The sequence below is a fragment of the Rhipicephalus microplus genome, chromosome 10 (genome assembly GCF_043290135.1).
Source record: "Rhipicephalus microplus isolate Deutch F79 chromosome 10, USDA_Rmic, whole genome shotgun sequence".
NCBI classification, from domain to species: Eukaryota; Metazoa; Arthropoda; class Arachnida; order Ixodida; family Ixodidae; genus Rhipicephalus; species Rhipicephalus microplus.
In genome coordinates this window covers 96391663-96410337 of record NC_134709.1, presented here as the reverse complement: position 1 = coordinate 96410337, position 18675 = coordinate 96391663, and the positions used below count along the sequence as shown (strand labels likewise).

At 48.4% G+C, this 18675-nt stretch overlaps 1 protein-coding gene across 1 annotated transcript; it reads right to left on the bottom strand.

Moving 5' to 3' along the window:
• Positions 1-19: 19 nt before the first annotated feature.
• LOC119185784 (MIF4G domain-containing protein A) lies at positions 20-11636 on the bottom strand. The gene is made up of 3 exons (XM_037434665.2): positions 11595-11636; positions 2250-2558; positions 20-253 (listed from the first exon to the last, which is right to left on the bottom strand). The coding sequence occupies exons 1-3, from the start codon at positions 11634-11636 to the stop codon at positions 20-22; spliced, it is 585 nt and encodes a 194-aa protein (XP_037290562.2).
• Between the last annotated feature and the right edge of the window lie 7039 nt (positions 11637-18675).

Here is an 18675-nt window from a genome sequence, read left to right as displayed (position 1 = left end):
TGTTATGGATATTGACATATTAGTCTGCAGCAGCGTCGTTGAGGCTGGTGTAGTAAAGCTGCTGGTCCAGGGATAGTTTCCAGCCTGAAGCACGCAGCTCTATAAGTTCGAGTAGGGTCAAGCGAGCTTCCTCGGGAACATCCGACGACAGGAAAGCGTCCCGCAAGCAGTCCACCAGCACCGCCATGCGGGCAGGGGCACCTCGCTCAGCAGCTTCGCCGGCCGTAGTTAGAGCTCTGCGGAAGCACTCGACCTGCAGTGAAAGTTTTGAAAATTTAGCATATTCGTATGAGCGAATCTCACAGTTTCTTCACACTTTATTTGTCACGTATTATTTTGTAGTCAGTGAAAATGGGTAGATCGACTGAATAAACAAGTACCCGCAGCTATAAGACCAACTTACAACCTCACGAAGGCTGATTAAACAGCGGGAGTGAAGGCATCAGGTCGCATGCGCTTGGCGACCCATTCCTGCTCCTTCCTCAGCGCCACCTGTACTTGAACGCGCGCTACCATTGGCGGACTTCTTTCGCCGGCAACGCCGTCCACTCTGCTACTACCTCCTCCTCTCTACACCACGTGTTCCACTCCCGTCATAGCTTCGTCTTCGCCCTTTTAACCAACCAGATTCACCTGCTCCACATCGCTACGCTGTCTCTGTAGCGTGCTCAGCCAACACCCTCTAGTGGCTAAACTCGTTGATAGCACGAATAATATCTCGAATTCTAAGTCCCAAAACCACAATATGATTATGACAGACGCCGTAGTGGAGGGCTCCGGGAATCTGGACCACGTGTTGTTTTTTGACATCCGCTGACATCGCGCAGCACACGGGCCTCGACCATTTCGCCTCCATCGAAATGCGATCGCCGAGGACCGGCTCAAATTGTGTGACAGGACTCGTTACAGTAGACTCCCCTGTTACCCTCATATATTTGCCCACATACTTCACCTGGGCTAAAAATTGGGGATGAACGATCCCCGTGGTTTTACCGCCACTTTTAAACAGCCTCGCCGTTAAAGAGCCTGCCCGGACCACGCAGCACGGAACTAACCGTTGTGCCACATAGCAACGCCAGTGCATGAAACTTCTTAAAAAGACCCCATGCAGGCGTCGTCTCAGGTGAGATGTGAAGCTAATCGATGCAACAATGCATCGAAGAAGCATACAATTGCCCCGCCAGTCGCGCTACGTCAATCAGCAAAGAGCGGATGCTTGAGCGCTACGGACACGTAACTATGGGCTGAGCCGTAGTTGATGATCGTGTCACAACACAAACAATATATGCAAAAGTTTGTCAATCCCGATTTCGTGAGACCAGCAAAAAATATCAGAATCCACCGAATGTAAAAAACATCGAAAGTTATAAGCAAACCATAAGGATAACATCTGTTTTATGTACTTTCATTTTTTGCATGGATACGTGAATGCTGCACTTATCTCGTATACGAGCAGCGTGAAAGCAGAATTTTCTTCATTCTGGCATTTTATTCACAATTCATGCGGCCAAGGTGCCGAATTCACTGTTTTTTGTTTAGCCCGAAACGTTTTCTTCACGCCTCCCTTATTTCGCACTGCATACCACCATTACCACCATTATGCGCATGTGACAATAGTCACCTTACGGGTAAAAACGGCCGGTAACTGACGGTTCGCCCATCACAATACAGAAAATGCGTTTTATACCAGCCTGCCGACCGAACCTCAACGCTCTTCATAACAAACCTCTTTCACGTGCATGAGTTTTGCGACATGGCGCGCGTAGTGCATCAAGTTAAAACGAAACTGCGGTCTCACAAATCTGGATGTGAATGAAACCGTGGTCACTAACTGCATGTTTGAATTAGCGATCCACACTGCGCAACCTTGTTTCTGTTGCCTGCGAACACCGTTTTTTTTTTACTCGCACATTTAGGGCGTTTTGTGCTCCACGGACTCATAGATAATCTAAATGTGCCCACATTACCGAGTTTCATGTAACCAAACAGTGAGTATGCTGGCCGGAACAAAAGAACACGTCCCAATCATCCCATTTTCTGCATTGACGCGCTTTTCCTGCATTTGTAAATACACGGGTGCACACAAAACCTTATGCAAAAGACTAGAGGGTTATTCGTTAAAGCGTAGGATATTCGTTAATCACGGCTTCGTAGGCGCTTCGCAACCACACTTGTCTAGGCTCAACAAAAACGTTTAGGGTTCTCTAGAACAAGCCATGGTGGTTGTGGTGATGATGATGAGTGCATACCTTAGCTTCGTAGTCCAGCTGAGGCGAGATAATGACAAGCCTGCAGGAGTCGCACAGAAGCACCGCCATAGAGAAGATGTGTCCGGAGTGGAGCGAGCCCATCGATGCAGCTCCTGGATTTTCAGGGACGTCCGACAGAAGCGTGGCCATGAACTTCACGAAGGCGATCAGTTTCTGACCGGCATTCTTCTGAGTCTTCAGCTCCACTGGCGCCCAAAAAGTGGATCTCGGCAGCGGGATGTCGAAGTGCTTGAACCAGTTGCGGCAGGTCCACAACAGTCGATCGACGAACCCCCCGTCGACCTCAGCCTGTGGTATTATCCAAACAATAACAGCGCGGAGAAGTAAACAAGTGTATATGCAATGGGTGGATGGTAAATAAAAATTGTTCTTTACGGGAAAGCGTAATAACTAGCATATAAGAATTCAGCTCAGCTCAGAAGTCGACGATCGAAATCAATATATCCCGCAGGCCAGAAACGATACACGGAGGCAAAGTATCCCAGCCTCTATATATAGCTGGGTGATCTAGCACGGACCAGCCGAATCTCGCAATTGATTCTCTCCTCTCATTTCCATCAGCAAAGTAAAATGTTCATAAATTTCTGCAAGACGTGTTTGACTAACGAATGTTATCGCGCCTTCTGCTTGCTGTTATGAATTTTTTTCTGATATTTGCTCAGTGAAGCGCAGCCGAGAGTTGAGTACCTGCCCTGTGTACCACTTGTCTATGTCGTGTCACAACGCACTCATCCGTTTCGAATCATATTGATAGAAGGGCTCAGAATAAACCTTCCAAGGCCTTCATGGAACACGCAGCACAGTCACAGCGAAAGCTGGACGAGCGGCTTTTCTGGAGTCTGTTGACGACTCTATTGTTGCAACTAACACAAGATCTTCTGGGATGTGGCCAATATAGGACAAATATTTTTTTTGTGATACAGGAAAATTTACGCTATCTAAAATTATTCGTCATTGTGCGATGAAACGTCGAGGCGCGACACCTCTTTAAGGCGGTATGAGCGCTTGATTCGTGCTGTGGCTGATGACGATGAAGAATTATAGCTTAGCCCTTAGAATAGGTTCGAAGAACTGAACGATCGACTCGCCATCCAATTTACATTGTGTCACATCACGCTGTATTGCAGGTTAACGTGATTCCATGCTCGACATGACGCTTACATGGGGTCTTTGTGTGAATGAGATTCACATGGCTCTGGTTTGGAATACTCCGCTGCCACCCAGAGGGTTCTTGTTCAAATCAGATCCAATCCTGGATTTGTTTTCTTATTTTGCCCTACAGCGCTGGCCAACTCCGGCGGCGGCGGTTGACAACTACGGCGTCAAAGTAAATCTTGTCACATAGCAGATTTCACTACAGGTGCGACTAACCGCGTCAATAAGCCAACACAAGCCCTCACCTACTTATTTACATCAAGCCGAATTAACGGTGACTAGACACATAGTTTAATTATTACGATAACATACGCTAGTTCCGGATTACACGTGTATGCATTACAGTTATCATGACTGACAAAAATGCAACAAAGGCTTTACTGCGATCGTGAATGAAACGACCTATACAAATGTTCTTATAGAATATGGCGACAAAAAAAAACAGCAGGGCAGCATATCACTTATTGCACGTCAGGGGTTAAAATAATGACAGAAGATTATGTGTTTACCTAGTTAATAAGCAATTGTCGAAGCTCCGCAAGTGCAATGAAAATAGTTACATAAAACGAACATTATAAATGTACGTGTAAACAACGCAAACAACACATGAAGTACGCGATGTTCTAGATCAACTTTGGGACACTGCTAATGAGCCCTTTATGGTAGTGAGTTTAGAATAGCATTAGCAGGTTTTGCCAGAGTAACGGACGCCATTTGATCTTTAAAACTGACAAGTGGTGAAGCGCATCAGAATTTATACAGATGCCCTCGATTATTCCAGTCTCATCAGTGGGCGTCACGCAAGCTCTGGAATAATCTCGAGTGCTCGCGTCTTGCGCGCAATCTTCACAGAACGATTTACAATGATCGCGAGCTTTTTCGAACAGCGAGGCGCCTCTAGAGCATAGCATTCCTTAGTGGCTTTGCGGGCCAAAGCCACATGAAGAAAATGTGAAGATTGATTCATTGATATGTGGGGTTGAACGTCCCAAAAGCACCTTATGATTATGAGAGATGCCGTAAAAAGGTGAAGATAGCGAACGACCGTGGCAGTATTGCGTGTCACTCACACAATGACGTTGTAATAACGGCCTTGGGAAGTCTTTGTAGGCTCCACTTTGACCTTTCTGAAGCGTTGTCTTCTTTGATAATATCACGTGGTTGCTTCGAGACTTCCCTGTTTTCCTCTTGCTTTTTCTCGCTCGCTCTGGAACTCTACAGCCCACGTGACGGTACACTCACAAGCAGGTCACAATGCGTTCATTCATCATTAACTGCATTTATTGTAACATTTATTAGTCATGTCGAATCACGTGTCACTCTAGAGCTGCAAAATTCACAGTATTAAGGTGGTGTCTTGCAAACTACAATTGGAAGCACATTCAAGAGCAGATTCGACAAAAGCAGCAGTGCCAGTAATAAAAAAGGAGGCGCTTTTTGATAAAGAGCATTACTTTCAATTCGACAGACTCCATAGCCATACGCAGGAAAACATATCGCCCACAGGTGTCACTGTCGATACATCCACAAAATCAGGGCAAAAGCATGCGATGCCTCATCCAACTAGAAGGGTGATCATCGCAGATGTCCAGTATCTGCGGCGTCCACAAAAATTATGCAAAAAAACAGGTCATCCTAACAGGAGAACGCCAGAGAACACGAAAATTTGGTACGTCGCTTTGAAGTAATGGCAACGCCCACTGATGACGTTATTCATGAAGGCAGTGCATAAGAATGTCAGATGTGAAAAACTGGCAACGCCTCCGATCCTGAAGCAGTGAAAACCATTTTGTCAGCAGGAAGCTTTTTAGAACGGCAGAGGCGATGTCAATACATCTGCCAAGGAGAATGAAAATATTGCTAGTATACCTTCGACTCGTTTCAGCTACATGCATATTCAGCCGAGTTTTTCTGCCATAGAGATTCTAGAAGACTTGACAATTTTACCGTTCAAAAGAGGCAAGCTTCCATTGGCTGGCATGCTGTTAGAATTCAAGATAATGGGAAGTATAAGTGCATCGAGGAACTTCTCACGACACTGCGTTGCGAATGGAGAAGAGAAGGAAGTAAGCAATAGGAGAGTACGGAAAGGAAGGGGTGTTAACAGGTCTAGAAGGACCGGTATGCTACCCTACACTGAAGACAAGGATGAGAGAGTTTGATGAATTGAAATATATATATATATATATATATATATATATATATATATATATATATATATATTGTAACGAAGCCTCGGAACTATGAAATGGGTCGAACTCTTGAGTACCTTCTAGTGGGGCTACCCAACAAGGACGCCGCTCGCGCTGAGAGCCCGTGCTTGGCTGTGGCTGTCGCCATTGTATATTCTCGCTCGTTGCCGGCTAATAAACGCCTTAACAATTTGGTGGAGAGTGCTGCGATCCCTGTCTATGCCTTTGGAGTTACGATCACGTACCCTGCCATCTACTATGTACCACGACGCTTCTGAGCAAACGCCTCCTCCAATGCCACCCCCTTATCCCGGTGTCCCCAGAATCCGCGATCCACCCATCTTCACTGGCGCTGATGGCACTGACGTGGAGGACTGGCTCGTCATTTACGAGCGCGTGAGCGTCCCCAACAAATGGGACGAGGACGGCAAGCTGACCAACTTGGTGTTTTACCTTGCCGGTGTCGCCAGTTTGTGGTACAACAACCACGGGTCCGATTTTGCCACCTGGTCCGATATCAAGACCGCAATCGTCAACGTCTTCGGCCGCCCTGCTGTTCGCAAGCTGCAAGCCGAGCAGCGCTTGCGTGAACGTGCTCAGGAGGCTGGTGAGTCATTAACCAGCTATATTGAAGATGTCCTGGACCTATGTAACAAATCCAATCACACCATGTCCGAGTCTGACAAGATCCGAAACATCATGAAAGGCATCGACGATGATGCCTTCACGATGCTGCTTGCCAAAAACCCCGGCACGGTGGCTGAGGTTATCACACTGTGCCAGAGCTACGAGGAGCTCCGCCGGCAGCGTTCGATGACCCGACGCTCCCCACCACGAGCTGCAACGCTTGCTGGCTTGGAGGCCAGTTGTGACCAAGTGGCGTTGATGGCAGAACTGAAGTCCTTTATCCGTGAGGAAATCGCGCGTCAGTTCTCCCTCCTGCCCTTTTCCCACCAATCTGCTGTTCAACAATCGGCTACTACCCCTCTCCCTCCCATCCGCCGAGCGATTGAACAGGAAATAGCGGAGGTAATGCCTGCTTACCACCCCCAACAGCCTCCGGCTCCTGCGTCCCTGAGTTACGCGCAAGTGGTCGCCAGGCCGCCCGAAGTCGTTCAAGCACCCGCCCCTCTGACCTACGCTGAAGCTGCTGTACGACCTCCGTCCTTTGCAGCGGGTATGCCCGCTACGTATGTTGACGTAACCCCTCAGCCTCAGCTTCAGTCCACCATGCAGCCACCGTTCCGTCCATCAGCCCTTGTGACATGGGTGAGACCTACCCCGGTGAATAGATGGCGCACACCCGACAACCGGCCCATCTGCTTTGCCTGCGGTTACGCTGGTCACGTGGCCCGTTATTGCCATCGCGTACAGCCGGCTCCAATTTCTTCACCTGTTGCTGGCCAACTCAGCCGTCCTTATCGCGACGAACCACCGTCTATGCCACCTCGATCTCGCCCAGGTCCATCTCGAAGATCACCGTCTCCACGACGCCGTTCCCTGTCTCCCATGCGGCCAAGTGCGGCAGCTCATGGGCGGGAAAACTAGTCGTCGCAGTCCCTGAGGCAAGGACTGCGACGCTATCGCAATGTGAAAGCCCTCAGAGCAGCCCCTCGAATGTCATTGACGTGCTTGTGGACGGTGTTTGTGCATCGGCTCTTATTGACACTGGAGCTGCCGTATCAGTTATGGACGAAAAACTCTGCCGCTTACTTCGAAAAGTGACGACGCCACTTTCTGGGTTATCCCTCCGTACTCCAAGTTTGCACCGGATTCATCCTGCAGCAGGGTGCACAGCTCGCGTTGTCATCCAGGACGTTCTGTATGTCGCCCAGTTCATCATCATTCAGGCATGCTCTCATGACGTCATCCTGGGATGGGACTTTCTCTCCCGCCATGACGCCGTCATCCATTGTGCCGCCGCCGAAATTGAGCTCTCACCCTTCTCGCATTTGACGCCAGAAGACAGTCCCCCGACACTGAGCAAGATTCTAACGAAAGACGATACAACAGTGCCTCCAAACTCGACGACGGCTGTGTCTGTCTACTGCGCATGTCTCTCCGACACCATTGGACTTGTTTCGCTATCTGACCGCGCTTGCAGCAGGAAAGGGTTGCTAGTACCTTTCGCGACCGTGCAGGTCAACCAGGACAACTCTGCTATTTTTGTAACCAACCCGTCCCCGTACGCTGTTACCTTGCCTCAAGGGGAATGTCTCGGCAGAGTGGAATCAGTCCACGACGCACAAGTCCTGGACGTACCCGATGACACGCGCGCTCCCAGGTCGTGTACCATCAATGCTGTTTCCACTTCTGATTCGTCGTCTGCTGATGTATTTAGACCCTCCATCGCTGACAACCTTACGGCCGTACAGCGTTCCCAACTTTTGGACCTGTTACAAGAATATCGTTCTTCCTTCGATGTCAGGCGAAGTTCTCTCGGTCGCACGTTCATTGTTACGCATCGCATCGACACTGGTGCCCATCCACCTTTACGGCAACGTCCATATCGCGTGTCGCCTGCTGAACGTCGAGTAATTAATGATCAGGTTGACGATATGCTCCGACGCGACGTTATTCGGCCCTCCGACAGTTCATGGGCGTCTCCTGTTGTTCTTGTTGCGAAGAAAGACGGTTCTGTGTGGTTCTGTGTGGACTACAGACGGCTCAATAAGATCACTCGCAAGGATGTTTATCCACTGCCACGCATCGATGACGCGATTGACAGCCTTCATGGAGCCGATTTTTTTTCTTCTCTCGATCTGCGCTCGGGGTACTGGCAAGTACCCATGGCTGACGACGCTCGACCAAAGACCGCCTTCATCACGCCAGACGGCTTGTACGAGTTCAACGTCATGCCGTTTGGTCAATGTAATGCACCTGCGACCTTTGAGCGCATGATGGACACCGTTCTGCGCAACTTGAAATGGTACACGTGCTTGTGTTACCTCGACGATGTCATTGTCTTTGCTCCGGATTTCTCCACGCATCTACAACGTCTGAAAGAAGTTTTCGCACGTGTGAGCAATGCCGGCTTACAACTAAATCTGAAAAAGTGCCGCTTCGCAGCACGGCAACTCACCATACTGGGGTACGTCGTGTCCAAAGACGGCATTCTTCCTGATCCTGCCAAGCTTCAGGCCGTGGCCGAATTCCCCAAACCTGCATCTGTCAAAGAACTGCGTAGTTTCGTGGGCCTGTGCTCATACTTCCGACGCTTCATACGAAATTTCGCCACGATCATATCACCTCTGACGAAGCTCCTTGGAATCAACGGGCCCTTCAATTCGTGGTCATCCGAGTGCGACGACGCGTTCGCGAAGCTGCGCCACTTGTTGACGTCGCCTCCCATTCTACGCCACTACGACCCTACAGCCCCAACGGAGGTGCACACGGACGCCAGCGGAGTAGGCCTCGGCGCTGTCCTGGCGCAGCGAAAACCCGGATTCCCTGAATATGTCGTAGCATATGCAAGCCGTACGCTCACGAGAGCAGAGAAAAACTACACCGTCACGGAGAAAGAGTGCCTGGCGATCGTCTGGGCTCTTACAAAGTTTCGACCTTATTTGTATGGTCGCCCATTCGCTGTCGTCACCGACCATCATGCACTATGCTGGCTTTCATCATTGAAGGATCCCTCAGGCCGTTTCGCCCGTTGGGCTCTTCGCTTACAAGACTACGATATCCGCGTGCTGTACCGCAACGGACGCCAGCATGCTGACGCCGACGCCCTCTCGCGCTCCCCTCTGCCTGAAGGTGATGTGCTCTGCTCAGTATCCTCGGCTGTTGTTTCTGCCATTGATGTTGACATCATCGCTACCTAACAGCGAAAGGATAATTGGATCGGCCCGCTCATCGACATGCTCTCTAATCCATCCGCAACGCCATCCACGCGTGCATTGCGTCGTCAAGCTCGCCATTTCGCCATTCGTGACGGCCTCCTACACCGACTCAATTACGACGCCTACGGCCGGCAGTGATTACTCGTGATACCCCGCAGTCTGCGGTCAGAGATATGTGAATCCTTCCATTCTGATCCGCAATGCGCGCACTCTGGGGTATTCAAAACCTACCATCGCATTTGAAAACGCTACTTCTGGCACGGGATGTACCGCTATGTGCTGCAGTTCTATCGCTCTTGCCTCACTTGCCAACGCCGTAAACCGTCAGCCCACATGTCGCACGCCAGTCTACAACCGTTACCTTGCCATGACCGTCCCTTTGGCCGCGTAGGTATCGATTTGTATGGACCACTTCCTCTGACGTCGGCTGGTATCCGCTGGGCCATCGTTGCCGTTGACCATTTAACGCGATACGCCGAAACCGCCGCTCTCCCTGCGGCTGCTGCGCACGATGTTGCGTCCTTCCTGCTGCATCGATTTATACTGCGCCACGGACCACCCCAAGAGCTTCTCAGCGATCGAGGCCGTGTCTTCTTGTCGGAAGTCGTCGAAGCCATTCTGACAGAGTGCCATTCTGTCCACCGCAAAACTACTGCTTACCACCCACAGACGAATGGCCTCACCGAACGCTTTAACCGCACCCTCGGCGACATGCTTTCTATGTACGTCGCTGCCAACCACACTAATTGGGATAATATACTGCCCTTCGTCACCTACGCCTACAACACCGCCCCTCAGAGCACGACTGCTTTTTCACCTTTCTACTTGCTGTACGGAAGGCACCCGTCGCACACCATGGACACGATACTCCCGTACACGCCGGATACATCTGAGTGTACACCTATTTCCGAGACAGCCAGGCTTGCTGAAGAGTGTCGCGAGCTTGCCAAGACTTTTACGACGCAAGAGCAAGAGCGGCAGAAGAGTATCCGTGATGGCTCCAGCACTTCTGAGCCCACGTTTCTTCCTGGTGCGCTTGTATGGCTCTCGATCCCGACCTCTGCCGCTGGCCTCTTCCAAACTACGTCCCAAATACGAAGGCCCCTACCGTGTCATCGAGCGCACCTCACCCGTCAACTATCTGATCGAACCCGTTGAACAATCTTCGGACATGCGCCACCGTGGGCGAGACATCGTCAACGTCGCCAGGCGGCTCCCTCTTCAACCCCAGGGTAATTGTAGCGAAGCCTCCGAACTATGAAATGGGTCGAACTCTTGAGTACCTTCTAGTGGGGCTACCCAACAAGGACGCCGCTCGCGCTGAGAGCCCGTGCTTGGCTGTGGCTGTCGCCATTGTATATTCTCGCTCATTGCCGGCTAATAAACGCCTTAACAATATATATACATATAGAAAGAGAAAGAGAGAGAGAGCATGTACACACAGTGTTACGCACCTCACAGTCATTATAAGCCGGCCGCTCAACTTGTTGAAGTCTGACGATTTCAACAAGTTGAGCACCGCCTTCGTCGTCTTTAGCCACGACGACCTCTCAGGATAGTAATTGCGGTGATGCTGGTGGCGTTACTTACCGGGCGACTGATTACGGAGACGCCCATGCATAGAAAATACAGTGTGTTTTGTTTCAAAATAACCCTCGCTGGCTCCCTTGGTGCATTTTGCTCAATCGACTAGAATGCGTAAGCCAACCTACTATTGTTCTCTGTCAATGCAATAACTCTCAACCCCCGAATGCTTTTTGCAGCTAACGTTGTTTCGCTCCAGGATCGGAGTCATTGTAAGCTTCCTGTATTTTACGCTGTCCTGCGCTGCCTCTGTGATCGGCCTACCTTTGACCAGGCACTTATGCAATTACGCCATCATGCGACGTCAGCGAGACGACGTCGAATCGACGTCGTCAGGGCGTTGCATATTTTGATGATCTGTGACGCCGTGACAACAAATCGTGACCTCATCGCACGATGATTCCTTGCGTAACTTGACCATGATGACGCCGCTGACGTGATCGCAGACGATGAACACCGTCGCTGAACGCCGGTCGCTTTCCGAACCTGACGAGCCATTTGAGGCATTCGCCTGAAAAAGTAAGAGGCGTTCGCGAACGCTAATGGCTCACCCTGATGACGCGGGTGCAGAATTTCGCCGCCGCCTCAGCCATGTCGTCGTGGTGGATGGCTTTCCGTAAGACTACGCGCACAAGTCCATCCACTTCCTTTGGCGCCAACAAGTCAGGCTCTGAAGAAAACAAAGTGAATGGCTTACTTTGCGATAGAGACGTCAAAATTTAGTGTTTAAAGTGCACTGGTCTGGTGAATTCATACTAAACTGAGGAATGGTTAATTACAGATTGCATTCTATAATAGTCTAGTTTACAGCCCCGTTAAACAATTCCCAATATGCTGCGAGGTGATGTAATACGGGTGTCACGCGTACAACTTTGATAGCGACCAGAGCAGATCAAGACAATCGCAATCTGGTTCCTTGATAGCGATTCCACATACACCTAAGCCAAGCTCGACCAAAATGATTTTAAACCGTGCAGTAGCAAAGGTTGTTTATCGCAACCAAGAAATTCGATCCAGAGTTACCTCGAGGCATAATGTTGGTGAAACGTCGATTATGGTTGCAGAGCTGGCTATCTAACTTTATAGACATTACACATTTACTCCTAGGATACCGGTGCCACGTCCAGTCAACATCATATGTATGCTTCAGAGCCTTTCACTGAAAATGGTGCACAGCGGCGGACGAAATATCATGGACCAGGCGCGTAGCCAGAATTCTTCTTCGGAAGGGACACCCCCTTAATACGGCCACTTTCTACTCTCTATGCAATGGCGAGAAATAATTTCGTGGGGCGTACGTGACCGCTGTACCTGCCCCTGGCTACGCCCTTGTTTCGGACCACGGGATCGGGTGTCAAATTAAGGTCTTGAAGGTGTTGCTACAGAAAGATGTTGCTACTTTGGAAACAAGTTTCTAAAGTAGCAACACCTTTCTCTTTGCTCCTTTCCTATGTTTCTTGAGCGCCACCTAGAAGGGGGCGCTTCAGTAGCTTGGCTTTAATCAGGAACCTCATCTCAGGAGCTTGACTTTATTCAAAAAGTGAATGTTAGGGTTCAGTTGCTATGGTGAGTACATTAAATGAAACAAAGGGAACGAAATGAGTCGTAGGACATACGGTTACCTTAATGAACATAAACGATACAACAAAAAAATTGGTAGATCCCACGTACAGCGGGAATTGGTGATATGCGAAGCACGAATAATAAGTGTTGATATGACACTTTATAATAATCACAACGTTACGAGGTGGAGGTCAATGATGGCGTACATGGCTTCCGTGTCATGATTATAATGTGGAGATGTGTCATTTAGCTCAATCATCTATTCACGTCACGTGATACCAAATTTGATATATGTGGAGCTAGTGAAACGGCTGAGAGCACGCTATTAGCGTGGTAAGTTGCCATGTTCTTACACGACACGCGTGTCAGGATTATCATATTTGCACCAGTCATAGATTCGTCATCCATTGACCTCACCTAGCACGAAAATCGGTAAATGTAGAGCTAGCAAAACGGCCGCCAGCGTGTCATGAAGGGCCCAATATACTCCAATTAGCGTTGACTTGCGCGCACGCTAGGCACAGCGATGCTACGTTGGCAAAACACGAGCACTCTATAGCCTGACACCAGGTGCGACCGGCACGACCAGCGTCCGTCGGCGTGGCCCCAAGGCGACCGGCAGGAAATTCGCGCCGATGCGTTACCAAGATAACAATGCGTCTCCCTCCTTTCGTGACGGAGTGACGCAGGACGCCCTAAAACACACATGCCTCAAACCAACGCAGCGCGGCAACACCTGCGAGTATATGGCAGGACCGGCGCCTGGCGTGCCAACGCAGGCGTGACGCGACGAAATGGACGCCGGCGAGAGCGTGCAGCGCCTAATGTTGAAATGTCATGGCGCCTTGACTGTGGCATGTAGTTATGTTTTCACATGACACGCACCTCATGGTTATCATGTTTCCACCACTCATCATACCTTCATCATCCATTGACGTCACATAATACAAAATTTGGCATATGTAAAGCTATCAAAACGGCCGCGAGCGCAATAGTGTGGCATGTAGTTAAACGACACGCATGTCCTGATTATTATGTTTGTATGTGTCATTTACCTATGTCGTCCGTTCGCGTCGAGTAATATCGAGTTTGGTACATGTGAAGCTAGCGAAACGGCCGCGAGCGCATGATGAGCGTAGCATGTAGTCATGTTAATATATGACACACGTCTCATGTTTATTATGTTTGCACCAGTATCATACATATGTCATCCATTCACGAACTATAATACCAAACTTGGTAGAATTGAAGTCAGCAGAACGGTAGCGACAAATAATGAGCGTGGCATGTAGTCTTGTTAAATGCCACGTACCTAATGATTATCATGTTTGCACCAGCCACAAACCTATGTCGTCCGTTCGCGTACTGTAATACCAAATTTGGTATATGGGACGCTAGCGAAATGACCGCGAGCACATCATGAACGTGGCATGTAGTCATGTTGTTACATGACACACATGTTAAGATTTTCATGTTAGGGTCCATCGCTTTTGTTTGCTATGCAATCATATTATACCATACCAGTTTTGCAACATGCCATGTGAACGAAACCACCAGAAGAGCTGCAGGACCATGTAATGTAAATCATGAATTGATGACATACATGTCGTGATTTACATGTTAAGGCTAATCAAATATGTTCTTCATACAATCATGTTAGGCCATACCAAGTTTGGTATTGATTCCATCATCGAAACGGCCAGGAGAGCTAAAAGTCGTAGTTGGCTACATAGATAGATAGATAGATAGATAGATAGATAGATAGATAGATAGATAGATAGATAGATAGATAGATAGATAGATAGATAGATAGATAGATAGACAGACAGACAGACACACAGACAGATAGATAGATAGATAGATAGATAGATAGACGCACAGACAGACAGACAGATAGATAGATAGATAGATAGATAGATAGATAGATAGATAGATAGATAGATAGGTAGATAGATAGATAGATAGATAGATAGATAGATAGATAGATAGATAGATAGATAGATAGATAGATAGATAGATAGATAGATAGATAGATAGATAGACGGACAGACGGACAGACACAGACAGACAGACAGACAGACAGACAGACAGACAGACAGACAGACAGACAGACAGACAGACAGATAGATAGATAGATAGATAGATAGATAGATAGATAGATAGATAGATAGATAGATGCGCTCAAAGTCGCCTAAGTTTGCTAAGAAATGCTTCGCATTTAAAAAGCAAGCGAAATGTGCGTTACTCAAGTGGCAACGTTGTGCAGTTCGATATTTTATACCACTGGCCGTGACGTCTCACGTCGTTCACTGTAGTTCGTCCAGCTATAACTGGTACATTTCTCCGAATGTGTTTTGTTCGTGCTGTGACACAGTGAACGCGCTTATTGCTGGATCATGTCTGTGACCACAGGGCGTGACGTTGTGACGTGTAATTACAGCCGGCTTGTGCACACGCAAGGAAAAACCACGGTCAAACTATAGTACGAACGCTTGACTAGCAACACAGCGATGACGGTTTTTTTTATGTGGCCGCTTTGAATATCGTGATGCCAGGTGATTCTGGTGCAGTGCAGGGATCTGTCTGCAAAGTGGGAGTTCTACTATGGAGGTGTCCTGAAGGAGCGCGTTTCGGCTCCTTTATGCCATGGCACGTTCTGGTCAACTGGGCAAGCTTGAAATGTTCCTGAAGGTGCCCTGATTGCACGCTCCAGCTGCTGCTCTGTGTTTGTAACAACTGGCAGTCACTACACGCACATTAGACGCGCTCCTGGCGTTTCAATGAAAAGCGTCACACTAACTCGCTTCGCAGATCCGCGTCGACGTACATAGACGGAGTTGTACGAAAGCGTTCACGTGAGATGTTTCATACCTACACTTCACGGCGTGCTTCATCTCGGATTGCACGAGGTAAGTTGAAGAGAGCAAAATCGTTTTTTTTTGTTTTGCGGTGACCCAGCATTGTTGAAAACTCGGATATTGGATTGAACAAACACCGCGAAACAATGTTGGTCGACTTGGCGCGAACTGAAACGCTTCTCCTTTTCAGTTTACGTCTTGGCTACGATTTCTTCTTTGGTCACGGCGAAAATGCGGCTTCAGCCATATATGCACATGCGTACTCGTTTTGAACTTTTTGCGTAATAATTAATAACAGCATCAGCCATCTGCAAGATCACGTGCAAGGAATGAACCAATTACGGACGCGGATGGCAGAGAAAAGGAGGCGTACGCTATAGAGTGAGGAGGACGGCATCGACACCAGTGAACCCCGTATTCAGAAACGCTCCTCGACTCGAATTCCATCCTTCACTTGACTGAGTTGAGCACAATGCCGCTGTTCGACTGAAATTGACGCTACGCTTCTCAAGAATCACTGAAGAATGTTGCCGATATTCAGTGACTTGGTCCGCGAAGAGATAGCACTCCCATCGACATTTAGGGGCGAAGCTCGTTTAAGAGAATTTTATTTCCTGATATAACATACAAAGCTTATCTGCGCACATAAAAATGGACAATGGTGAACAATGTGTATGTACAATGCAAGCTGGTAAATACAGCGAAAAGAACTTACTGCATATACAGTAACGTACAGTGCAAAATTGTACAACAGAGACAGGACATTCATGATATCGAGATGATTAAACCTAAATAAACAGTAAGGCTTTGTGAACAAACAAGGGGAGGTCATTCACAGTGTAGCGTGGTATTTTGCATTCACCTGTGAGGACAATTTGCTCTCGCGCTCAAGAACAATATTTCACAAAAAGGACATGTTTCTAAAGAAGAAAAGGAAAATACACACTGTAATGTTACAAAGGTACAAGATCTAGCCCACCTCCTCAATAGGGAAGGAAAGGCATGGACACTCTGTTGTTTTTAACAATAATAAATTGCGTAGACCAGCGTCGGAGGAAAGCCTCCTCTTTCAGCATGACTAGTTCTGCATTAAGATGCATAAGCATTATGTTTACCGATGAAGTAGGAAAAACATGGCTCTCTGGGGGCGTCTCCTCAGGCAGGCCAGTCCCCTTCGTTTCCATAAGACGAAGGCTCCTATAGCCATTAAGAGTACGACGAAGTTATCCCTGTGGCTAGACTTCCACTGCATACTTTTTTGGAACATCCTGTTAACCATGCACCAGAAGGTGCGCGCTACTATACATTCAAGAAAGACATGGTTCAGTGTTTCGATGCGACCGCAATGCGGGCATGTGGCGGAGGGCGCAACGCCCCAGGCGGTCAGCCGTTGGTAAAGCCTCCCATTCCCTAAGCCAGTTTAGGTCACGGACTTCGGAGGGGAGAGACGTGTTTGTAAGAGTCCAACGTCTTTTCGCCCGGCATTTCTGGCGTTGTTCCTCAGATAGGCTTTTAAATGCTATTAGTTCGCTCATGTCGGTAGGGGACATTTCCATAAGTTCCTCAACTGGAAAATCATTTCGCCATTGTTGCAAAGATTTTATAACATGTGTGTAATAAGCTTATGGCTGCTCAGCAGCTGGTCCCCTGTCGTTTGCTAAACCAAAAAGTCTTCTAGAGGTTCCTAGCAGATACACTACAAGTTGCCTGCCTGGATTCAATGAGTTCTCTAAGAATGTCCCGGTGTTTTTGAGAGCCAACATGCGGCACATTACATCAAAGTTGGGTACACTGAGCCCTCCTTATTTTAGTGGCAGGCGGACCGAGGCTCTAGCGACAGCTTCGGCGTGGCCATCCCAAAAAAAGGAGCCGCACGCAGTAGCCACTCTCAGCAAAACCCGACGAGGTGATCGAGCAATTCTGGCTACATAAAGCCGTGGCGCTGTTATGCTCGATTTAATTAGATAAGCCCTTTCAGTAAAAGGAAGATGAAAGGTTCTGGCAACTTCAATGCGTCTGTCCACTTTGTGTTGGGTTTCTTTTCCATGTCGTGCGGGCTACGTCACCAGTCGAAAGGAAAGTTACACCTAAGACTTTAACTCCTTGGACGATTTGGACGCCGTCAGGGAACTCTTCAATGTGTGTCCCAAAGCACAATGCCTTGCTTTTTCCCGGCTTAAGACGTGCTCCCGACAGGTAACTATACGTGTGAAATCTTCGCAAAAAGGTTCTGTAGCTATCTATGTTCCGAATAAACAACGAGATGTCATCGGCATATGCCGCTAGTTTCACTTCGCCCAAGCCTGGGAGAGGAAAACCGTGTATTGAAGTGCATTTCTGAATTTGTTTCAATAATAGATCTATGCATAATACAAAGGGAATTGTGGAGAGAGGACAACCTTGTCCAATGCCGCTACTTAGTTCGATAGGTTCAGATGTATATCTTTTCACTATTCTAAGTCTGTGTAGAGTAAGCGGAGGACGTCGGTTAAATGTGCTGGGAAACCATACCAAGCTCTTTAAAGCGGCACCCGTTCATTTCTCGTAGTCGTAGTGTGTAACCAGTGTTAAATTTTGACCTGAAAGGTGGTGCCGGTGGTAGATTTCGCTTGTGTTTTGTCGAACAATAAAAAGTTCGCGGCGTGCGCATTAACTAAAAGCCAAATGCTTCTGTCTCTCATTCCCCATTAGCTGCCATTGGCATGTACATTGAGCACTACCTGACGAAAAAGGGGTGCTATGTCATACTCGCTGGGTGTAACCTCCTTAGTTTTAGAAAGGTTTAGCGAGCGTTGAGACGCAGTGCCATGAAAACAATGAACTAGTATATACCATGAACTCGAGGTAGTTAAAGTTCGGAAGTAGACAAGAAGCGCAAGCCATAAGAAAGTGTGCGTGTGCCACCTCTCGTTTAGTCCTTGGAATGTCCCCTGCATCCAGGGGCCATCCAGGGGAATGTCCCCTGGATGGCGGTGCTTCTATATGGGGAGTATATGATCAAAAGAAGCGAGATGGTGACACTTGGACTGTTGAATAGATGGACGAATGAACACACAGGCAGATGCATGGAAGGACGTCCGAATGGCTGCACAGACGGATGAACGCATGGACGGACGAAGGGGCGGATGCATGGTCGAACGCAGAGACGGACACACAGACGGACGCGCGGACGCACGAACAGACGCATGCACGGACGGGCGGAGGGACGCAC

Bases quoted from the DNA above. Each gene is read 5' to 3' on its own strand.
- LOC119185784 (XM_037434665.2), bottom strand. From the start codon at position 11,636: ATGGCTGAGGCGGCGGCGAAATTCTGCACCCGCGTCATCAGG. The intron at 2,559-11,594 runs GTGAGCCATTAG...ATAATACCACAG, and splicing joins TCTGCACCCGCGTCATCAGG to GCTGAGGTCGACGGGGGGTT. The intron at 254-2,249 runs GTATGCACTCAT...CTTTCACTGCAG, and splicing joins AGCTGGACTACGAAGCTAAG to GTCGAGTGCTTCCGCAGAGC.